General features: G+C 40.8%; 1 protein-coding gene across 3 annotated transcripts in view; it reads right to left on the reverse strand.

Annotated features, from left to right (window-relative positions):
- VEPH1 (ventricular zone expressed PH domain containing 1) overlaps positions 1-25,705 on the reverse strand; it is a 208,360-nt gene that overhangs the window by 21,084 nt on the left and 161,571 nt on the right. For all 3 annotated transcript variants that reach the window (XM_059686883.1, XM_059686885.1, XM_059686884.1), the window contains exon 12: positions 2,500-2,617. In XM_059686883.1, the coding sequence (XP_059542866.1) occupies positions 2,500-2,617 (118 nt within the window). The remainder of the gene's footprint in view (positions 1-2,499; positions 2,618-25,705) is intronic.

A 25,705-nucleotide genomic window follows, 5' to 3' on the forward strand; every position in this document is an offset into this window, starting at 1 on the left:
ATAACAAATTACAAAACATGTATTCCTATGTCTTGATCATCTTTAAACTTACAATTATAGCAGGATATGAATGCAAATATTATATCCATGAGTAATATATGTACCATCAGTATTTTGTTAGACCTTTCACTTAGATTAAATATATAATTTATATGCTTATATAAAAATAAGATAAGATCAACAACCATGTAAACTTTTCAGGGATTCAAGAGCTTTTGGTGAGAATTGAGTTTAAAATAGGACTTCTCCCCGACGCAAACCCCCTTTCATGTAGCAAAAGGAAATGAGCAAAGAAATCCAAGCACACTGAAGTTCTCAGGGCCAAACATTTTGATTCAATATGTTTTGCTATAAAATATTGGCCTTGTTTGAATTTTTATTGCTATATGTTCTCAGTCTATATTTAACTGTGAGAAACACAAATAAGAAAGAATGTGCAAAATAATTCTTTTCAAGTGCATGGCAGTGAATTTGAGAAAACATATATTATAGGAACACTTTGTATTTTTAACTTTCCATCCCTTTCCCAAGGCCTCCCTGGGCCAGATACGATGAACTGTTTATTGAACAAGAACCCAGCTCGCTTGGAATGAAAATTCTGAAAGGCTGCTCAGAACCATCTATGATACGCACCATACTTCACTATGTTCTCAACATTTCTTTTAAACTCTTTTCCTAGGTGAAATTAGAAATGTTTACAATGGAGACATTCAATTCCCCAATTCCTCATTTGCTCAAATTAACTTTTTAAAAGTTGCGGTGTTCACTCTGGATCAGCTCAATCCTGACTAACCAGCCAACCATCTGCCTCACCAAGGCTGCGTCCTTATCTGCCAACCTCTTCCATCCACCCCTTTTCCATGGGGTAATACATTTTAATTGGTGCTTCTCTGAAATCCCCTCACATCTCCATCTGGCCAAATAAACACATTTTTTTTTCCCTATTCAGCCTCAACATTTTGGCAGTTTGCAAGAGGATCAACTTGCCACACTGGGTAATCTCTAAGCTGCAAAAATTCTAAAATTAAAGGCACAGGTACAGGTGGTATAATCAATGGCTTTCTCGAGGATGGCTCATGCACAAAGTGGCTTTGTGCTCAACAGTGGTTTTGCTTTTTCCTTGATTTTTTAGAGAGAGACAGAAACATCGATGAGAGAGAAACATCAGTTGGCTGCCTCCTGCACACTCCCCACTGGAGAGCGAGCCCACAACCTGGGCATGTGCTCTGACCAGGAATCGAACCTGTGACTTTTTGGTGCATGCATCAACATTCAACCACTGAGCCACACCGGCCGGGCTCAATAGTGTTTTTACACTGTTTCCTTGGTCTGCATCACAGTTCCTGAGCAGTGCTCGTGTTGAGAACTGTGTCCTCTCCGAGGGCAAATCACTGATGACATATTCCGAGGCCAGCATCACTTTTGAACATAGGCTTATTACCACCCAATATCTACTGGTCAGATTGGGACCAGTATAACCAGGGGACAGAAGGGTGAAATGGTTAAGACTATGGGCTCTGGCCCTAACTGTTTTGGCTCAGTGGATAGAGTGTCGGCCTGCGGACTGAAGGGTCCCAGGTTTGATTCCGGTCAAGGGCATGTACCTTGGTTGCGGGCACATCCCCAGTGGGAGGTGTGCAGGAGGCAGCTGATGGATGTTCCTCTCTCATCGATGTTTCTAACTCTCTATCTCTCTCCCTTCCTCTCTGTGAAAAATCAGTAAAATATATATTTTTGAAAAGACTGTGGGCTCTGGAGGCAGGTTGGAGTTCCTACCAAGTTGCTCCATGCCTCAGTTTCACCACCAGTAAAAACAGAGATAATATTAGCACTAACCTCATAAGATTACTGTGAAGATTAAATGAAGTATCTGACATGTTTAACACAGAGCTTGGCTCATATTCACAAACAATTATTATTTTTAGGGCAGGGAAGTAGACTAAATTCCTTGGGCAGCAGGAAGGAAGGGAAAGAATAACCAGTCATGAAGTTACTCCTCAAATAAGTCCTTTCTCTTTAAGTGTTTAACTTTTTTTTTTTTTACACGGTTTAACTGTAAAGCAAAGTGTAAGGGATGACTGGAAGATGACATGGTCTGTGTGCTCATTCATTCATTAAGTGCTCTCTCATTTTTTTGAGGCTCTGGACAGAATGCTCCTTTTCCCTCGAACCCTCATGGTCATTTGTGTGGAAAGGAAGAATGGTTCCAGGGCGAAGTGGCCAGTACTGCTTTCTTGGCAGCTATACATATAAGGTATTGTTTCTCTCACTCATTTCTGGTTAATGTGTCTCTCCCTTTCAGCAGCTCTTTTCCTCACTCCCACTTTGATGAGATGACTTTCTCAGAACTAAGCAGTGGCCATCAGGCACACCTCTGCGCGTTATTACAACTGAGGATGTTTATGCAAGAAGAGGACCAACTAGAACAGGGGGGCTCACAGGTCCCTGTCAATCCCCAGGGGCACACATGATCTGGAGCAGTAAGGGGGTGTCTCTCACCGGCTGCTTTTTCAGGGTTGTTGCACATGAAGCATTGCCATGCTCCCGCTGCTTCGCTGAAGCCAAACACGTCAAAGAACCTCACTTCTTCCAGATGGAGCTGTACCTGGTCCAGATCCTGTTCCAGGAACACAAAGCACAGGGAACATCAGCAGATCTGCCTGCTGCAGGGCATCCTGAAACTGGAAAGGGGGCCTTGGACACAGGATGGCCAATGCTCAATCTCAGTGCTAAGAATGAGGAGAGAGTGTTGAGAAGACCCCTCTCCCCTCACTGTGGAAAAGAACAGCATCTCAAACTCTTCCGGGAGTGTCTTAAATGCAGTGGGCACGGGCCCCAGGGTAAGTGGTGAGGGGTCAGAGCCTGAAGTACCCAGAATGTTATTGCATCTAGACACAGTGCCAGAATTTCTAAAAAGAAGGGATATCCAGGTGGCAGTGTGGTTAAAAGGAACACTATTAGGGGATTTGTCTTTTAGTTACCCTTGACATGAACTTGAGAATCAATGATCCCTATCAAAAAATTATTTTTATTAGGTTGGTTTTCAGGAGATTGGTGGAAAACATGAAGAAGGGCTTAATCCTTCAGCCCTTGGCCCCAGTATTGCTTTAGTTGTAGGCTTTATCTTAAAAGTCTATGCAAATTTTACAATCTATTCTCTAATATGACTTTATTGGTTTTAATGGGAAATAATGTCTTAAATTACATATCAGTAAATTAGTTAACCTTTCCCCCTCCAAATGGTTGAGTAGAATTGACACACCAAGAAGACTGACCATGTTTTATGTGTCCTGTGGCATTGTGCCAGTGTGTCCCTATTTAAGAGGCAGAGGAGAGAGTTGCCATTACACTGTGAATGGATGGAAAATGATTAGCCTAACCAAATTAAATAGCTCTACTGTACTCTTGAGGTTTTGCTATTATGTAAATGACGTGTATCCTTTGCTACAGGACGGCCAGAGCTGCACTCTTAAAAGGTTGCTTTCCTAAGAGGGAATTAATGTTCTTGCTAGCCTTGCACGTGCCCAGCCAACTTATGTGTTTATCCTCTGTTGAGCTGTGATTTTATTTCTTTTCCACTGGCCCACACACTCTTTTAAAAAATATGTTTATTGATTTTTAGAGCGAGAGAGGAAGGGAGAGGGGTAGATAGGAACACCAATGAGAAACATCATTGATGGGTTGCCTCCTGCATGCCCCCGACTGGGGATTGAGCCCATAACCCCAGCTTTTGTCCTTACTGGGAATCAAACCGATGACCTCTTGGTTCCTAGGTTGATGCTCAACCACTGAACCACACCTGCCAGGCTGGCCCACATACTCTTCTCTCCTATCCATAGTAACATCTCCTAGTGTGTCCAAGAGCTGAGGGGTGAACTGCTTATGGTGGACCTAAAATAGAGGATGATCAAGTAGATACCCATATGGTTATCTAATTTACTAATTAGAAAAGGTTAACTAATTTACTAATTTACTTGGCAGAAATATGGGTATCTACTTGATCATCCTCTATTTTAGGTCCACCATAAGCAGTTCACCCCTCAGCTCTTGGACACACTAGGTTTCCCAGGACAAATGGTTTCCCAGGTGTATATCTGTTGACAGAAGTGAGAAGTATGCTAGACTCTAAGCTCATTGAGGGTAGACATTTATTTACCTTGTTCACAGTTGTATTCCCAGACTCTAGTCCGACATCAGGAATGGGTTAATGTCATTGGTTTGCAGGCCCAGTGAAAAGTTTATGGATAGACTATACAAACAGTATAGTGAGAGTTTTAAAAGGACTTCTTTTTAGAGAACATTCACACTCACTTTAACATAAACCCAACGAGGGCAGAGGTTTTGTCTGTTGAATTGGCTGTTGCAAACTCAGCACCTAAAAGTGCCTGTCACAGAAGCAAGCATTACAGAAATACATGCGGAATAATGAAAGGTATAACCTGGGACTAGAAATGAATACTTTCCAAACATCCTTTATTAGGATTATTACAGCTCATGCGCTTGGATTGGACGCTTTGGAGGCTCCACATGCTGAACACAGCATTTCAAGTTGCTAACATTTAATACCATATTTTAGGCATTCCATCAGGCACTGTATATACAGAATGTTGTTTCAACAAAAGTGACTTCAAATGTGTTTAATGAAAAAAAGGAGGCTTAAACATTATTTTCTTAAAACCATGTTCCCAAGATAAAGACCGAAGAAGCACCTGGGAGTTTTGTAGGTTTCAAAGGATGAAATCCATATTAAAATTTATGGAGGAAAAACAGATGTTCATAAATACCAGTTTCAAAACTGCTAAGTCTCTGAAGTCTGTACTTGGCCATTGGCATGCAAATCACTTCCCTATTTTCCCACACAATTAGAGTTCAATTTTTCATTCACCACAAACACTGTTAGCAAACAAAGTATTTAATACTTAAGGGTTCCTTTATTTTTCCTGTCCTGAGACCAGAAATGTCCCAGGTTGTTACCTATAAACCACATTTGTCTTGGTAAAGAGTTATTTAAGAAGTTTAAGGCAGATGGCAAGCTCCATCCCAGTGTTCACATTCTGAAGTCAAAAGCATGCAGTTACAGATCCTCCCTCTTCAGAGGGGTTAGGTGTCATGCAGAGAGAACTAGTGAAGAAGAGAGACGGTTCTGTAAACTGTTGAAGTCGGCAGAACAGCCACCTTGAATGGAGAGATGGAGGAAATGCAAGCAATTCTAAATATTGGTGGGAAATCAAAGCAAAATAAACCACAAAACAAGCAAACAAACCATCAGCCAGTGATACCTAAATGCTTGAAAATTTGATCTCTTAATAGCCTCGAGGTCATTATTTCTCTACTTAATCTTCTTTACCCTCCTGGGTCCTGTCGCTTCCCCAGGCATTGCCCAAGAATTTCTACACAACTTCCCTCTTTTTTCAAGACAAGAGAACTAAGATGGACTTGATTAGAGAATTGCAAACTTCCTTTAAGACAGCTAGACTCCAGAAGAGTAATAAAAGTCATTCATATCTAAGTAGAGTCAGTCATTCTCTAAGTACTTCATTTCAATGGGATTGCAATGGACAGACCCTAGAGTGACACCCCTCCCCCTAATAATTGTGTTCATCCCTTTGGAGAGTCCCCTGCTCTGAAGTGTGGGAGGGACCTGTGACTTCTTCTAAACAAGAATATTATGGCAAAAGTGATAGGACATCAATCCTATGATTGTCATAATGTACACACACACACACACACACACACACACACACACACACACACACACACACATACCCCAACCTGTCTTGCTAGATGCAAAGGGAGACCCTCCTCCTGGACTTGAAGAGGTAAACTGCCAAGTTGTGAATGACCGATGGACAGGGCCCCATGGCAGGGAACTGTGGGTGGCCTTCCAGGACCTAAAGGTAGCCTTCAGCCAATAGCCAGCAAGAAATCCTGGCCTTCATTCCAACAAACCCCAGGAAATGGTTTCTGCCAAGAACCTGAGTGAGTCTGGAAGCAGATCCTCCCCATTGAAACCTCTAACTGAGAACACAGCCCAGACAATATCTTGTAGCCTTCTGAGACCGTGAGCAGAGGACCCAGCTAAGTCACAAGCAGACTCCTGACCCGAGGAAACTGTGAGATAACAAATATGTGTTGTTTTAAGCTTCTAGGTTTTTTGTTATTTGTTATGCAGCATTGAGGACCAATACAGAGATTGTGCCACGAAGAAGGGAAGGTCACCCTGTTGGCCAATTCTCCATGAAGATAATGATTTTGCTTAGAGGGGACACGCTCTTCCCAGAGCACTTCAAATCAGGCCTCAATAAAACCCGAAGAATTTTGAAGTCCAAATTATTTCTGCTGACTTAAAGAAAAATATATGTAACCATAGCAAGCATGCCATTAAGTAGGATTTTTCTAATAAACACCATCTAATTCAAGAGGGGTAAAAGCCCCTGGAGGGAAAATAATGTTTTTAACCAGTTTTAGAAGAAAATCATTAATGAGAGCAGGAATTTGGGAAACTACATAAAAAGTCCCGTGTGAAGCCTCCTCAGGGAAAAATCAGCCAGGCAGCATGGAAAGATGAGAGGGTATTTACAACATTATTTTGATGACAGTGACAGCATGAGTCAGCGCGATGGATTCCATAAAAGTGCAAAGTGGCCGCTGGATGTTATAATGTGGTCTGTGTACTGTGAGAGGGCACTGAGAAGCAATTTTCCAAAAGTCAGTGAAAGCATACATCTGGAAGAAGTTTAGATCCTGGCACATTTAAATTCTGTTCTAAAGTTATTTTTGCACAGATACAAACATAGGATTGCCTCATGTGCTCTGTGTGCCTGTGATTAATAGGATCAATTCTGGGCACATACTTTAAGTATGTGTTTAAGAAACATAAAGGAGAGGGTTTTTTTTTTTGTTTTTTTTTAGTATAAATAATCCCCAATATTTTCACATAATAGCAGGGGATTATGGCTATTTCCAGTGCACACATTCTAATTATAGGGAGTCCAGGGTGTGAAGTACATTTATTGTGGGAAGAAAATGAATGATTCATTTCTATATTATTCATCTTCATATTATTTGTATTGTCCTACATTTTGTAGGCATAGTGTCTTATAAGAAACACTGTAGACTGAATGAATATACTAACCAAAGGTCTCTAAAGAATATTTATGGCCTGACTGGCATGGCTCAGTGGTTGAGCATTGACCCATGAACCAGGAAGTCATGGTGCAATTCCTGATCAGAGCACATACCTGGGTTGTGGGCTTAATCCCTAGCAGGGGGTGTGCAAAAGGCAACCAATCAATGATTCTTTTTCATCATTGATGTTTCTATCTCTCTCCCTCTCCCTTCCTCTCTGAAATCAATATAAATATATTTTTAAAAAAGAATAGAAGGGAACTTTAAAAAATATTTATGCTACAATTTAATTTTTAAATTTATTTCAATTTCTGAAAAATGATACAATTCAATTCAATTCATTTACAGTAACTGGTGTCAGGAACCAAGGACAAATAGATGAAGGAGACACAGTCTTGTATTCCAAGGAAGTGAGAACGCAATTCATTGGGTCCACACTACTCCTCATGGAGGAAAATTGAAATATACCATTATTAGTATTTGGTTGTGATTGTTATTAAACTTATTTTGGCATGAATCTTTTGGCCCTCAACTGGATTAAAGCTCTTTAGCAAGGAGACTGACTTATTTTGTAGCTTTGGAAAATACTTAGCATAGCACTGTGCCAATACTAGTTGTTCAATAAATTTTTATAAATTTTTACTAATTGAGACACATAGACTTTATCTCTAATTTATATGAAACATAGGGTTTAGGGTTTCATTTTTTTTTGATGTCTATTCAACTATGACCATAAAGCTCTTTCAGAACACATTTCTTTTAAAAAATATGTAGCAGCATCTCTATGTGTATTATAGGAATCCATTTTATTTAATTTTATGAAGCAAGTTTTTAGAATAAAATGTTAGTAATTGAAGAAAAATGTTGGTCTGACTTCATCATGATAGCATGTTGATTTCATGCTCTCAAGACTCTCAGCTTTTCCAGATCGCCAGTGCTCAGGAGTCCAGGGAAAGTTGTTAAAAACACCAGATACGGATTCCACTCCTGGAAACCTAGCCCTATATGCCCGTGTTCAGGCCGGGAACCTGCATTTCTAAAAAAGCTCCCCCAGGTTTTCCGATATTCACCGACTGGGAAATTAATCCTACACCCTTGGGAACAGATGTGGGGCTGGCTGATCTGTCTCCATTAATTGGTATTTGTGGGATTTGTCAGCCCTCATGGGCCGGACTACAATAGGTTTCATATGACAACATATATAATCTGGTTGCAAGAGCAAAAATTCCATTCTTAAAAATCAGAGATGTTATTGTTCCAGATTGTGCAATATGGAAGGGAGAAGTGAAGTGTGAAAATTGAACTCGTTGGGCCTTTTCTGAAACTTGGCAGAAGGCTGGGCTATGTGTGAGGGAGGGTGGGACAACAGGTGGGAGACAGACTCTCAGCAGAGGCACCACGGGTGCTGATCTGGAAGAATTCAGTGTGGTTCAGTATTGCACTGTCTCCCCTTTTCTATTCCAAACTAGTAAGATAACTCTAGGCACACATGAGTAGATGAGGTCAGTGTAGCAAGCTTCTTACTTTTACTGGAGATCACGACATAGACATGACTATCTTCCTGTCCTTGGAGTCCCTGTATGTTGGGAAGCACTGGGTTGTTTCTTGGCAAGTCCTGGCAATTCTGACTGTTGGTCTGGCTCTGAGTGGCTGGAAGAAGGCACTCATCTTTGTTTCATTCATTTCAGAGAGCAGTTCTAAAGAATGCTTTTATTTAAGAAACAACCAATGTGATAGATTATTTGACTTGGTTCAAAAAGTCAAATTTTCACACTCATCTAAGGATCATGAAAAAATAATCTCGTCACAGAATGTTGGCAGTAAACATGGCAAGAGTTTATATAAAGTCATTTATAGAAAAGCAAATAAAAGCATATGAATTGATTAGAAAATAAAGGTGGCACATTGAGTAAAGTTGAATAAATGTATTTTATAAATGCAATTAAAATATTTTAGCCCACTAAATTCAGCAAAGCATTTTTTTAAAAAAATCAAAGTGGAAGCAAGGACAAAAGATGATTACCAGTTCTCAAAATGTTAAGAAAGCGCTGACATTTCTATAGTGGTGACGGCAGTAAAATGTAATCACCAGGACTGTTGGCAGTGAAAGCCAGCACCCACAGGATCTCCTTTCACATGGAAAGCAAAGAATTGCAGTGATTTTTTTTCTAATTGATGATGGCCACCTGCATTTAGCAACCATGTATTGAGCATCTAGTACAATTATGCACTACTGTGTGGTGCTAGATCACAGGGTGCTGATGTGGAAGAGCTCATTGGAGGGGCTTTCCTTTTTTTAAAAAAATCCTCACCTGAGGATATTTTTCCCCACTGATTTCTAGAGAGAGTAGAAGGGAGGAAGGGGATATATATATATATATATATATATATATATATATATATATAGAGAGAGAGAGAGAGAGAGAGAGAGATTGACGTGAGAGAGACACATTGACTGGTTGCGTCCTGCACATGCCCCTACCGGCCTAGGGAACCTGCAACTGAGGTCTGTGCTCTTGATGGGTATTGAATTGTCAACCCTTCGATCTGCAGGCCAACACTGGCCAGGGCTCTTTGTCTTCCTTTGAAAACCAGTTAGTGAGGTTCTGCTCCTCAGCTCTGGAGGCTATTTTGTTGGGGGCAAGGTCCCTCCCTTGTCTTATTTTTTCCCTTTATCCCTGATACTGCTCTCATTCCCAGACTGCCCCTCCCATCGCCCCTTTACATATGTTCTCACTCTTTTGAGTTTGATATGTGTCTTTGAACAGACATATACTCTTGAAAAATATGAGCAACATTTAGTGTATTTTTCATTTTCCCAAATGATGCTATGCCATAGGCTGCATTTTATTTCTTGCTTGTTTCACTCAACATCTCTACATGGTGTTGTATGTGTATTTAGTTGCCTCTACCGCTACAAAGTGATTTCACAGTGTGCATCCACCACTCACCACCCACCATCCACCACCCACCACATTTTACCTAACCATTCCCTAGTGATGGGCCCACGGGTGCTTCCACCTTTTCACTTACACGGACCATGCCAACAATGGGTAACCTCATACCTGTCCCCTTGTGGATGTGAGCAAGAATTTTTTTGGAATAATCATCCCAGAGTGGGTCATAGGGAGGTAGAAGGCTGTAAAGGAAATATTTTTATGTTTCTGCACAGTTTGGGTTTTCTGAGCAAATTTTACTGAAATGTTGGACCTGGGCTAAGAGAACAAGCTTTCAAAGTTCATTTATGACTGATTAGAAGTGAGAGACCATCTTGAGAGATTTCCCTTCCCAGAGTATGAGTTTACCTTTCAGGGTGGGGCTGAGACCCAGGTTGGGAGACATCCCTGGTTGTCAAGCTGGGGACAATCGTCTTACCCTCTTCTTGGGAAGATTTTAGGTGCATCCAAAAGGGTCACAGCAGGAAACCAGTATCTTTCCCAAGGAGCAAAGATCTTTCTTCCCTTCTCCCAGAAGAGTGGGGACAGCTGTCCATCCCTTATTTAAACACCCCAGATTCATATTTTCAGGGTTCCCTAACTACAGTATAGGCCCTAGAATGTGTAGGATGATATTTGGTTCTCCTAGTGTTGTCCTAGGCAACGGAGGCAAAGGGAAACCAGTGAGGTGATTTGCTGTAAATGATAATAATGATCTGCTTTGCTCCAGAAGCCTTGTTTGCATGAGACATTAAAAATGCAACATTATGCATATCCTTAACTTCACTAGGTTCTGATAAATTGCTTTCCAAAATGGCTGTCCAATTTACATTCCCACCAGCACAGCATGAAGAATTTCTTTTCCACATCATAATGAAAGGGCTTTCTCGGCTTTGAAGTTTCTGGGAGAATTTCCATCCAACAACCCTTTCCCATGTCTGAAACAGGCCATCTTTTTGGTGACCACAGACGTATTTGTCTGATTGCATTAGGGGCTTGCAGCAGTCTCCAGTGACTTCTTAAAGCATTGCTTCTTAAACCATGAGAAAAATCAACCACCCTTCTATAGCAATTGTTGCATTTCTCTCCATTTTTATTGCCTTTTGCTATCATAAGAAGTATTCCAGGTCCTGGGAATCAGACCACCCTTTTCAGGTACAATTATTTTAATACACTAGTACATGCCAACATTTGGCCACGGTCTAGTTTTACTTTAAGAACTATTCTTTTATTGATGTGTTTACTGCTTGGAGCAGTTACAGAGGGGATCAAACTACCATGACTTTACCATGGACTTAAAGAGAAGGCATTGCTCTGCATGCTGTGGGAACTTCAAAAGTCTCACTTAGTCATTCAACAGATAGAGCATAACCCTAAGCACTGGTGAAGTAATAGTGATCAAGGCAGACATAGTAAGTAGAACTACCCCTTAGTAGAGAAATGGATAAAGTGAACTATGGCCTATTTACGCAACGGAAAATTTAATAGATGCTAAAATGAATGAGCTAACTCTACATGTATGAACAGATATATTTTTAAAAGATAATCTTAAGTTCAGAAAGCATATTGCAAAAGATACACAAAGTGTAATAACACACATGTAAAACCCCAAAACACTCAGGGAACTAATACCAACCTCAGGAGCGTATTCACAACATCTTCTTTCTGTTTGTAAAGAGAAATATTTGAAGTGATATGGAAGAAAGGTAAGCACCTCTTCTATCTTGTGGTGGGAATGGGTATCACCTGCCTTTACTTTTCTGAATTTGTCAACTATGTCTGAATTTAATAAAAATAAAAGTGAGTTAGAGAACACAGTGCAGGGAAGCAAGGAGGCTGGCAGGGGCTGAATCTGTGAGGAAGAAAGACTCTGCGTGTGTTGGGGTGTTCCTTACACACGCCCCCTTGTGGAGGAGACCCTTTATTTTGCCTTGGGGGTGAAGGTCATTAAAGGACCTCGTCTTTCTCCTGATTTTTGCATTTATTCCTGTTGTGGGGAGGGGAAGTGCCATATTAAGGCCTCCTTTAATCTAGATCTCCAAACTGGGAGACAGATAAGCATGAAATGTCGTGTTTGGAATACATTCTATTGTTTTGTTTTAGAAAACAAACCAGTCCTACAGTCCACTGACATCCCATTGTATCCTAGGGAAGTGCTGTAGAACCGGTTAAACAGCAGAAGTAACACTTAGGAATAAGATTATTCCCCGCCCCCACCCTGCAGAGTGGTATGGAGTAAAGAAGGTAGGTTTCAGAACCAGAAGATCTGAGTTTGTACCCTGCCACCATCATTCACTAGAGTTCTTGGGAAACATCTTAACTTCTCAGTGTTTTCAATGCACTGCTCAATCTGTAAAATGACAGTGATTCCTCAGCTATCTCCCTCAGAGAGTTTTTGCCCCAAATCAATTCATGGGTAATTACAGTAACTGTAAAGAAATAATAAAAAACAGCGATAATGATGATGATTTGACCAAAGCAAACTAAGAAGCTCCTTTTTATGCATACAAAATATACTGGGTTTTTTTTTGTTTCCTAGCTAGAGAAATATATGTAAATCTTTCTGAAATGAATGACTTGTTTAAGAAACATTGATGTTAGGTGCCCGAGAAACATATTTCATTTTCTAAAAGCAAGTGACATACTTATCTGTCTGTTTTTGTTAGTGTGTTGTCAAACCTAGGGGTATGGAATGTAATGAGATGCAAACATAACAAGATGTAATGCAACGTGACTATTTGAAAGGGGAATAATGACATGTGCATGTCTGATGGGGCCCTAATGAGATGTACAAATAGAAATGCACATAGAAATGTGCATGGGTAATGGTGTAATGAGATGCATAAATGGATGGGTGTAATGGTACAGGCATTTAAGGGGATGTAATGCGATTTATAAATGGAAGCATTAAATGGGGAGGGTGGAAAGGGCAGGTTGTGATAAGAAGGAGAGAGAAAGAATGCAGTGCTATGCATGAATGGAGGAGCTAATAATATGTGCATGATGAGGATGTAATGAGATAAAAATGGAGTGGCATAATGAGGTTCACAGATGGAAGGATGTAATGAGCTGTGCAGAAAGGAGGGAATAATGAGAAGCATAAAAGGAAGGATTTAATACTCTGCATAAAGAAATGGACATAAAAAGATGTGAGGACTGAAAGAAGGAGCAGCAAAAAAGGGACATTGGTGGAGGGATGGGGAATAACAAGGTGGGCAAATGGAGCACTCTAATGAGATGCTGAAATGAAAGCGTGCAATGAGGTGTGCCCATTTAGGGAATAATTAGACACACACATAGGATTATAATGAGCTACCTGGGCCCTGATCAGACATGGGCCATAGCATTCAGTTCTTACAAAGAAAGTGAAAATGGAAAACAATTCAGAGCAGAGCCACAGAGATATCTAAATTGTTACAGACCCAGAAAGAGAAAACTAAGCAGGTGATTGAACCACAGCCTAGGAATTTAGGAAGTAATGCTTGTATAGGTGCTGTTTGGGGTATTTACTCTGTGCCAGGTGCTCTGCTGGGTGTTTAATTAAATGTATCATCTCATTTCCCCTTCCTAGCAACCCTATGAGGCAGATGGATTAGTTCCTGGATTATAGATGAAGACTGAGCTACAGAGAGGTCAACCAACTTATTCAGATTACCAGAGCATGTCCGTGGTGGAGATAGGAACCAAGCCAAGCCAACTGGATGCCAGTTACCTTTGTCTTCCTCTGGTGCTTCTGTAAAAGCAGTCTGTCACACCTTCTGCCTCAGAGTCGCCTGGATCACTTGTCAAAGATGCAGAGTCCCAGGCTCACCCCAGTGAGTACCATTTGCAAGTTCCACAGAAGCCCTGGAAACTTGCATTTGAATAAACTCTCCAGGGTGTCCTGCATGCACTAAGGTCTGGGCACTATTTAGTGAGACCAGCACTAGAGCGGGGGATATTCTACTGCTTCCCATTAGCTCTGAGAAAAGATTGTGAAGAAAGGGACATGCATTCAGCATGAGCAATGTGGGCTGGCTGCAGGGGCACTGTAGCGGGAACTTCCAGGCCCTGGGTGAGGCATCAAGTGAGTCTGTATTTGACAGGGGACTTAAAAAAAAGTCCCATTCCCTTCAGATTGGTCTTCAATAGGAGCCCCACATTATATTGAAAATAGTATAAAATGCAAAAATCTATTGAAAATAATTAGACTCTAGGAAATGTTTGTTTGCTGAATTAAAAAAAAAAAAAAGAGATCACTCCATAGGCTTGCAAGGACTTTGAAGAGGATAATGTGTTCTTAGAACCCAAAGTCGGCCAATCTACATGCAACTTTCAGGGTTCTGAAAAAAGCAGGTAGTGCCACTGTTCTCCTTCTTGATATGTCTAGTATTGAGATATTTAAATTGCTATGATTTTTTAGCTTAAAACCCTGGAATTTATATTTTGAAATGAGTGTTAATTTTGAATGACTACTCACATATTAGTGACACAGCCTCTGCTCAAAACATTTTTAGAAGTTTCTCTTGGGATGTTTTTAGAGTATATTCATGGAGTGGTCTCTTTTTATAATAGGACCTGGGCCTGGAAAAATTTTGGCTGTTGGGAAAATAAAGCTCATTCTCAAGAGATGGAGCCTTTGTCATTCTTTTTTTTTGGGGGGGGGGGGAGGGGAGGTTCTTGCAGAGGAAGTGCAATATTAGCTACCATTTATTGAACACTTACTATGTGCCAGTCACTGTTCCAAGAATTTTACATGTATTATATCTTCTAAATCTCACCAAATCTCTGTGAAGTGCGTACTAGTATTTTCTGTACATGGCAGGTAGAGAAGATGAGATGCAGAGGACTTAAATAAAAGAACTTGTAAGTGGGAGAATCAGGATTTTAACCAAGACCCCGAGCTTTAAGTGAAATAAGCCAGTCAGAGAAAGATAAATACCACATGATCTCACTCATTTGTGGATTATAGAGAACAACATAGACGGATGAACAGGGACAGACCCAAAGACTGAGAAACAGCGATCAGGCTATCAATCCCCAGAAGGAAAGTAGGGGAGGGCGGGGGTAAGGGGAAGAGATCAACCGAAGGACTTGTATACATGTATATAAGCCAAACCAATGGACATGGACAACAGGGGGATGGGAGCATGAGTTTGTGTGTGGGGGGGAGGTTGGGGGTTAATGGGGCGATGAGGACACATTTATAATACCTTAACTAATAATAATAATAAAAAAGACCCTGAGCTTTTAACTACCACACTTTCAACTTGCTTGAAAAGAGGTGCTGTTTATTCTAATAGTTCAGTGCCCAGTGTTTATAAGTAGTCACACACCATTCATAATCATGTCAAGGGAAAAAGAAAAAAATTTCCCTCGTGCATTGATTATTTAAGAAAAGAACCTAAACCACTATTGGATTAGCAGACATTTCAGAGGAACTGCATACCTCTCTTCCCCCAGGAATAGAGTTATTTCGTTAACCATTTTCTAAAGTCTTTCTTTTTTTTTCAATTTCCCTGACTGATGCAGAACATCTGGCTGACTGTGAAGGAATGTTCACTACAGTAGTAAAATTGACGTGCTTCGTTATAGGACAGCCTGGCTTGTGTAACCTGAAGGAGGTACAATACAATACATGTGATAAACCAAGAGTTAAATAAGCCAAGAAAATATTTCTTATGCCAATTTTAATTTCTTTAAAAAAGCTTATGTAAAAAGAAGTACAGTGTATGTGGAGAGTGGTGTATATCAATTAGCCAAGTATAAGGGTAATAACTTTCTAATTTTTCAATAGTGAATGGGACTGTCACATTCAATGTGTTTACAAAATCATATGCAATCACTTAATGAGCTGTGTGTAAGGAATTGTTTAAATGAGGGGTCCTATAGATTGTTATAATGGATAGCTCTTAAGGGGAAGAATGAATTCAAATGGAGGTAGGGAGAGTATTTGGGGAGGCAAAGTTTAGAATTTGGCTGGACTTTTACACTCAGTGGTCCCAAGGCATCAATAAAAGTCGTGCTTGTAAAAGTCTCCAGAAGACGTGTCAGTTCTCAAGGACTCTTCACCTTCGAGCCTCTCCTCTTACGTTAATCACATTAATCTCAGAGGAACATTTACGAGGCTTCGGTGCAGGAGTGTGAGTCCACTGGTAGTGCATAAGCTGTGATAAAAATTCATCTCACGCTTAAGCTAATACTCTCCCGGTGCCACCTAGCATTGCACGCCTTACGCACAGAGCCTCGTGTAAACGCGGTCCTGGCCACAGCCTCTCTCCCCTTGCTTGGTTGTCTGTCTGCCTTAGCCTTGGCCAGCCTTGTGATAAATGAGCTTGTGTCCTTGTTTGCAAGGGGGAATAGCAGAGCATCTGTTGGGGCTGGGAGGAAAAGCAGAGGGTTCTTGTGCAAAGATGCACAAATCCATCATCTTCTTCGTTCAGAAAATAACTTTTTTTCCCCTCTGGGCTCAAAAGAGCATCTTTATGTTTCTCAAATCAGGTTTCCTATGTGCAAACTTTTCTTCAGCATTTTAAATCTCTCCTTTTGGTCTGCATCTTTACCCTCTATCATCTCAAACACAGATCTGCTCCTGCATCCTTGAAATCTTTTACCATTTCATTACCACTGAGCCGCCCCCCCCCCCCAAAAAAAAAGAGTTCAGTGTAGCACTTGAACAGCTGATCATTGCTGGAGAAAAAGCATATTTCCATTTTACTTTAAATCTATCATCTCAGATCCCAAATGAATGTTCCTCATTAGCCTGATGATCCTGCTATTCTTCTCTAGTAAGTTCATGGTTCCTTTCTCTAAGGATTTCATCTCAGACATTCTCTTTCCTCAAACCTCCCACATTCTACCCCTCCTTTTCCCAACCCACTTTTAGCTGATGGCCTCACCTCTTATTTCACCGAAAAAGATGAAAAGCCATCAAAAAGCACTAACACATCTTTCCACCATCCAGTCTCCTACTTGATCTGGGTCTGCATGCAGTGACTTTTCTCTCTCATCTGCTTACTATTTTCACTCTCTATTGCATCATCCCAACAACTTACAAACATGCTCTGGGGTTTCCATTTTAAACCATCTCCATACTTCCTCCATTACCAGCCCATTCAGCGCCAGGCTTTTACAACAGCTTTCTACATATGCTGTTTCCTTCCTCATTCTTTCCTTCCCAGCATGTCTCCACCCACTCCTGTTTGCACCTTGCCCCTAAAACTCCATTAAAATTTCCCTTTCCGCCGAAACCGGTTTGGCTCAGTGGATAGAGCGTCAGCCTGCGGTTGCGGGCACATCCCCAGTGGGAGATGTGCAGGAGGCAGCTGATCGATGTTTCTAACTTTCTATCTCTCTCCCTTCCTCTCTGTGAAAAACCAATAAAATATATTTTTAAAAAAAATTGCCCTTTCCAAGTTGCCCAAATGGATGGATACTTTTCCGTACGCATCTTCTTGATCTGGCTGCCGAATCCCATCCATGCCCTGACTCTTTCTCGGACATTCTCTTGCTATCTGTGACCTCTACACTTCCTGGGTTTCTTTCATCTCTCGCTGCTCTCTGGGTTGATTCTTGAACTGGGTCCTTTTCCTTTCTATACTCCTCCCAGATTGCTTAAATCTCCCCGAGGCTTTCATCACCTCTATGCTGAGGATGCCCTCATTTATATTCCTGTCCTAAACTGCTTCACATTTGCCTGCTAGACAATTCCACTGGAACATCCCATAGGCATTTTCCAAGTGAGAGGTTTGGAAGCCTCCCTCCCCCTCACACCCCACCCACTAGTTGGCTATGTCCCTTTTATCCCCAAAACATGTATGGATGTGTCATTTACCCTATCCCGATTGGGACTGGCCCAGTTTAAGCTGCTCTCTTCTCTCATCTGGATCTTCAGTCGTCTCCTGCGTGATCTCCCTGATTCTGCTTTTGCCCCTGTCTGATCCAGTCTCCACACCGCAGAGGAGTGATCTTTTGAAGACAAGCTGGGGAGTGTCTGCTGCTCCAACTCTTTAGGGACTCCCACAGACTGCAATAAAATCGCAGCTCCTTGCCATGGCTTCTGAGGCCAGAGGGCAGTTCCCCGAGATGAACTCTGGACTTGCCCTTTTGGTCACTGGGCTCCACCTTGATCCTTCTAATTCCTCCAACGCTGTGGAAGGGGAGTGAGTTCCCTCTGGGTAGGCATGCCCATCCACAGTGATACAGGAAGAAGAAAGGATTAGAACTTTCACTTTACTTTTCATCTCATGCTTTAAAATGTCCATTTTTGAATGTGCCTTATAATGGAAATGAGTGTAATAATACATGTACATAATCTATAAGTAAATAAATGCAAACATGGAGGGTGCCTGCTCAGAAATTTTTCTGATGGGAAGTGTGATTTAAATTCAGAGGAGATTGCTCTAATATGCCAAGGTTTTGGCCTTGCTTTTCTTATTCTTTCTCTCCTTTTGGTTTTTGATCTCAAGGTCTTTGTGCAAAACATTCTCTCTGCCAGAAAAACTCATCAGACACCACCTCAGAGAAGCCTCCCCTGGCTACCCAACAAATGCTCCCTCCATCACTTTCTTGTGGTATTTTATATTATACTAGTGGCCTGGTGCACCCTCTCCAGTCGGGGACCCCTTGGGGGATGTCCGACTGCTGGTTTAGGCCCAATCCCTGTCAGTTGGGCATCCTTAGCACTGCCATGGAGGCAGGAGAGGCTCCTACCACCGCTGCCACACTCGCCAGCCATGAGACTGGCTTCTGGCTGAGTAGTGCTCCCCTTGTGGGAGCACATTGACCACCAGGGGGCAGCTCCTGTGTTGAGCGTCTGCACCCTGATGGTCAGAGCATGACATAGTGAGCAGTTGAGCGGTCTTAGCATATCATTAGCATATTACGCTTTGATTGGTTGAATGGACGACTGAATGACCGGACACTTAGCATATTAGGCTTTTATTATACAGGATAGTCTCTATCAGGGTGGAGTTGTGCATTTATTTACTTGTATATTACTTTCTCCAACAGGGAAGGGCATGATTGCTTATGTTGGGTCTCTGCACAGTGCTTGGCATGGAGCATGCATTCCCCCCAAATAGTTTTAGCTGACTGAATGAACGTAGGGTCACATTTACCATTATCTTTACTATGATTTTTCTTTTGTCTCCTCCATGTCATTACTGGTGTCATTCCCTTTACATGGAACCATTTTCTTCTTTTTTTAAAAAAGCCCAGACTCTGTATTTTAATGCCCACTAACCTCCCAACCAGTTCACTCTCCACCAGGATTATCCCAGACATTGGCATCTACAGCCACACCTTGACCTTCAATCTGCCCTCCCAAACCCTTGCCTTCAATTTCCTGCCATGATTTGCATTTTCATGGAGTTCACCCCTTAATCCCTGGATTGACCCCTTGGCCTGCCTTCTTTGGATAGGCTCTTATTCACACATTCTTTTAATCTCCTTACCTCACCTTTGGTTTTTAGACACTGCCTATGAGATTTTCCTGGTTCTGGTCTCATAGCCCAGGGGTCCCCACCCCCATCTAGGCTTCTGCAATTCCAAACCGAATTCTCATCTACTGCATTCCCATCTAGCTTGCTCTGAAAGGGAGGTTCACCATAGCTAACCTCTTTCCAACACCATGATTCATTCACACTGCTCTCCCTTGAGGCTGGCCTGCAACACTTGTCACTCACATCACACGTGTAGTCTTAAATTTCTCCTAAGAATTTGAATAGTTAACAGCCTTTGTATAATAAGCCCATTTCTTATTTACTTCCTTATGCATTTATTTATTAAAGTGCTGTATTAACAGTGTATCTCAAAACACTCAATCTAAGCCTCCGGAGCATCGGGTCTCCTTTTGTTCCACACAGAATTGCTGCTTTAGTTTTATTTGGGCTTGGACAGAACTGCCAATTACTCTGGGAACTGTCAAGTGTGTTTGTAGTGATGTGGACTGAAAACAAATCTCCAAATGTTAGCCAGATGGGGCCCATTTTGTTTCAGCAGCAAATTTAAATTTTTTTTTGTTTCCATAATGGGCATAGTCTTGAGACCTCATCTCTATGGCATATGGAATTTCTCCAGGCTTTGGGAACTGGAACATGTGTGTCAATAAAGGAGACTTCTCTTTCAAATTCTAGTCCTGGAACAATTCCCCAGTCAACTTACTGTCTGGTCCTCTGATGATCAGAGCACCTCTGAAGGGTGGAAATATTAACTGTATCTCTGTTTACTCCATGGAGACCATTCTCCCCATTTCTTAAATAAATCAGTGGATTTTCTACCCTTTTAAATAAATCCTTATTTTATAATGAAAATTGATGATCATTTCTTTATTTAAGTAAACTGCTCATTTACATTTCCTTACATTAAACAGTACAGTGGGGCCTTGATTTACGAGTGTCCAGACTAACGAGTTTTTCGAGATATGAGCCGTCTCTCGGCTGATTTTTTGCTTTGAGTTGCGAGCTAAAATTCGGATTACGAATCAGCTTCAGATACCCCACCACTAGTTGGCGCAGCGAACGTCACAGTGAACGCCATAACATCAGCCCAGCATCACGTGTCTCACTCGTTCACTTTAATGATTTGACATACGAGTAATTTGAGTTACGAGCTCGGTCACGAAACGAATTAAACTCGTAAGTCAAGGCCCCACTGTATAACTAAAAGTGGTACTTGTACAATGAAATTTTTCCCTTGATTACAAAAGAAATACATACTTTTTAGAGAAGATTTAGAATATACTAGTCCCATCAACCAGAGCTAACCATTGCTCACATTTGGGTATATTTCCTTTTGGTTGTTTTAGTGGGCAATCCTCTAAATAATCTTTATATAAATAAATTTGTATATTGCAAAGTGGTATTTCACATAAGTATAGTTTCATGTCATTAAACATTTCCCATGGGGAGGAACCAAGATGGCGGCATAGGTAAACACCAGAAATTGCTGCCTCGCACAACCACTTCAAAAATACAACTAAGAGACAAAATGGACATCACCCAGAACCACAGGAAGGCTGGCTGAGTGGAAATTCTACAACTAGAAGAAAAGAGAAAAGCACACTGAGACTCAGGAGGTGCAGAAGTAAAGTGCAGAGGTACGGAGGCGTATGTGGAAAGGGCTGGCAACTGAGGATGCAGCGCATATGGAAAGGGCTGGCAATTGAGGACGCAGTTGTCTTTTTCAATCGGGAGGGAGACACAAGCTCCCAACTGCTCTGAACTCCAGTTCTGGGCGAGTCTCTGGGGACATATGGGGAGAAACTGGACTGTCTGGCATCGGTCGGAACTTGAGGGCGGCTTTCTCTCAGAGGTGCTTGCAGCGATTACCACAGGACACTGAGACCTGGAGACTCTTAGGGCAGGGCTGAGGAGCAGCCATAGCTGTTTGCTCTGCCCTGTTGATTCCCTGAGACCCTGCCCCACCAAAGCTGTGCCCAGAGGCTTTTGCATATGAATGGCCTGGCCCTTTGCAATCTAAAATTACCTAACAAACTGCAGCTGGGTCAGAGAGACACAGAACATCCAAAAGAAGGCCCAAGGCCCCATAGCAGCTTGCATTGCATCACAGCTGGGCCTCATCTGGGCACCTCCAAACCCCAAACAAAGAAGAGGAATCTGCAGATCTCTCCATAGCTCCTGCTGGGTAGCCTCAGGCAGAGGCTAAATTAGCACCTCCTTAGAGATCCAAGAGCCAGTGTACCCAGAGGTCAGAGTGGGACCATCCAGATTACAACTCCTCAGATCCATAAGGGACACATTCAGGGGGCAGACTCAGTTAGCACCAAAGCCCCACTGAAGCAAATCTTGCCCCTAAGGGTGTCTCCAGCACAGAAGTTCTCCCACTGTAGACACAGCTGATTCTCACAGCCAATTGGCCTGGAGGTCAATTCCTCCCAGTGATACCTACAACAATCAAGGCATAACTACCACAAGACTGTGCACAAAGCCCACAAAGGGGTGCACCAAGAGTGTCCACCTCAGGTAATTGCAGAGGGTAAGCCACTGGGCCCTATAGGACACCTAGCACAGAAAGCCACTCTATCAACACAGGGAAGCATAAAAAATGCGGAGACAAAGAAACAGGTCACAAATGACAGAAATGGAGGAAAGCAAACTACTGGATATAGAGTTCAAAACCACATTTATAAGGTTTTTCAAGAATTTTCTAGAAACCGCCAATAAATTTAGTGAGACCTTCAAGAAATCTAGTGAGACCCTTGAGGTTATGAAGAAGGACCAACTAGAAATTAAGCATACACTGACTGAAATAAAGAATATTATACAGACTCCCAACAGCAGACTAGAGGACCGCAAGAATCAAGTCAAAGATTTGAAATATGAAGAAGCAAAAAACACCCATCCAGAAAAACAAAAAGAAAAAAGAATCCAAAAATATGAAGATAGCGTAAGGAGCCTCTGGGACAACTTCAAGTGTACCAACATCTGAATTATGGGGGTGCCAGAAGAAGAGAGAGAGCAAGATATTGAAAACCTATTTGAAGAAATAATGACAGAAAACTTCCCCTATCTGGTGAAAGAAATAGACTTACAAGTCCAGGAAGCACAGAGAACCCCAAACAAAAGGAACCCAAAGAGGACCACACCAAGACCATATCATAATTAAAATGCCAAGAGCAAAAGACAAAGAGAGAATCCTAAAAGCAGCAAGAGAAAAACAGTCAGTTACCTATAAGGGAGTACCCATACGACTGTCAGCTGATTTCTCAACAGAAACTATGCAGGCCAGAAGGGAGTGGCAAGAAATATTCAAAGTGATGAATGCCAAGAACCTACAACCAAGATTACTTTACCCAGCAAAGCTATCATTCAGAATTGTAGGTCAGATAAAGAGTTTCACAGATAAGAAAAAGCTAAAGGAGTTCATCACCACCAAACCAGTATTATATGAAATGCTGAAAGGTATCCTTTAAGAAGACGACGAAGAAGAAAAAGGTAAAGATACAAATTATGAACAACAAATACACATCTATCAACAAGTGAATCTAAAAATCAAGTGAATAAGTAATCGAATGAACAGAATAAACTGGTGAATATAATAGAATCAGGGGCATAGAAAGGGAGTGGACTGACTATTCTCGGGAGGGAAAGGGGTGTGGGAGTGCAGAAAGAGACTGGACAAAAATCATACACCTATGGATGAGGACAGTGGGGGGGGGGGGGTAGGGCAGAGGGTGGGGTGGGAACCAGGTGGAGGGAAGCTATTGGGGGGAAAAAGAGGAACAACTGTAATAATCTGAACAATAAAGATTTAAAGAAAAATTAAAAAAGAAACATTTCCCATGAACATAACTTGCATGGTTCCTTAATATTTGTCCATATGGATGAATATATTACTTTAATTCTCCCATGTCTAGATATATCTATGTATCTATATTTCTATTTCTACATTTATATTTAAGACGCTCTTTCTCCCATCTTTAGGTATTTAGGCTATTTACAGATCACTCCACAATACTTTTTGGTATGTGTGTCTTAAGTTTTGTACACATTTCAGATAATATTTTAGAACAGATTCCTAGAAATAGGATCATTGTGTTAAAGGATATGAATATTTTTAAGACTCTTGACTGGCATTGCTAAATTGTTTTTTAGGAATGTTGAAATAATTTACACTTCAACTAGAAATGTGTGAGAGTGTCTGAACTCCCTTAATCTAGTTAACGCTGATTATTGTCTTTTTAAAAATGAATTTAAAAGGGCCATTCTATTTTAATTTAAGTTTTTATATCTTGACTAAACACTTTTCCTGGACTCCAAGTCCTATTTGCTCATGCTCTTGACCAACTCCGATGATTAATTTGAATGAGCTTAAGTATCTTAAGGATATGAAACTTTGCCTTGTATGCTGTGACACATATTTTCATTTAAGTTATTGTATACACAGGTTTGGTTTTATAAACTTTATATTTTTATGGAGTCAAATCTATCAATCCTCAACTCTTAGACATTACTTATAAGTTTAATTAAATTTTAATTATTTAAATGGATAATGTAACAAATACTCATGTACTTGCCAGCTAAATTAATACTCATATTTTGCTTCTTTTATTTTTTAAAAAAAGAAAATTACAGATGAAATTGAGATCTCCTTAATCTTCTTCCCAGTAACACTTCCCTCCCTCTTCCCCCCTCTCCCCCAGTTCCTTGTTATATAGAGACAATGCCATCATGAATTTGGTGTGAGTCTAAATATGGTGCTATATTTTGATCACAAGTATATGTACCCATAAATAATGCATAATACTGCTTAAGTGTGCTTTAAAAATTTATGTAAACTAGCATACTATTCATGTCATACTCTTGCAACTTGCTTAATAGAACTCAATATTCTGTTTCAAAATTTATCCCATGTTGCTACATATAGATCTAATTAATTCCCTTTTATTGCCTGTATAACATGACTATACCACAACATTTTTTTTTCTTTCTTCTACTGATGTTCATTTTCATTGCTTCTGATTTTTTTTGTGTGTGTGCAAACAGTGCTCAGTTAACATCTGTTCATGTCACCTAATGTAAGTATGTGAGAGTTCTACCAAAAAAGGATTGCAAGATAATAGGGTACAATGAATTTATAATATAACCAGCTATTACCAGATTGCTCTTTTAAAATGGTTGTAAAGGAAAATTTGACTTAAACTTTGTCTAGGACAGAACATTTTTGTACATTATAATAAAAAAAATATCTTTATGGAAAGAAATGAGCATCTCTGATAAAATGTTTAAGCTCTGTTTACAGAGAGCTTAAATGTTTCATGGCAGGGAGATCAATATAATGTTATGAATGTTAATTAGATAGGGGACTCCTTTGGAGGGTATGCGTAAACATTTTTTAAAATAAGCTTTAAATGAAAGGAAGGCTTCTGGAAAGCTAGTTACTCATCCATGTTGACTGTTAGCTAGGTGTCTAATTTAATTATTATATATTTTATTACATATATTTGAGTCTGATTTAATTATTACATATATTTTTTCTTAAATACTTTTTCCTAAATAGGTAAACCTGTTTTATTCTCATTTATTGTATATAAACATTATCATTCTTTATGTATTTGCCAAGACTTTTATTGTCACATTTTTTTATTCTCACCATTTTTTTTCTTTATTGGCAGTGGTCAGCAAACTGCGGCTCACAAGCCACATGCGGCTCTTTGGCCCCCTGAGTGTGGCTCTTCCACAAAATACCACGTGCGGGCGCGCACGTCCAGTGTGATTGAAACTTCGTGGCCCATGCGCAGAAGTCGGTATTTTGTGGAAGAGCCACACTCAGGGGGCCAAAGAGCCGCATGTGGCTTGCGAGCTGCAGTTTGTCGACCACTGGAAGGCATTACATATGTGTTCTTATCCACCTCCCCCCTCATGCCCTCACCCCCCTGGTGTCTGTGTCCATTGGTTATGCTTATGTGCATGCATACAAGTCCTTAGGTTGATCTCTCCCCCTTACTCCCACGCTCTCACTAGTTTTTGATTATTGTGAAATGGGGTTATCATTTTAAAAATTGTAAATCAATTATTTCAATAATTTTTAGTGAGTCTAAACATCTTACATTTTTGGTCATTTGAGTTTCCTGTTCGGTGAATTTTCTGTTCATGTTCTTCATTAAATTTTTTCTTTAGTTGTTTGTCTCTTCTGTGTTG

This window comes from Myotis daubentonii, chromosome 3 (assembly GCF_963259705.1).
Source record: "Myotis daubentonii chromosome 3, mMyoDau2.1, whole genome shotgun sequence".
Taxonomy (NCBI): domain Eukaryota; kingdom Metazoa; phylum Chordata; class Mammalia; order Chiroptera; family Vespertilionidae; genus Myotis; species Myotis daubentonii.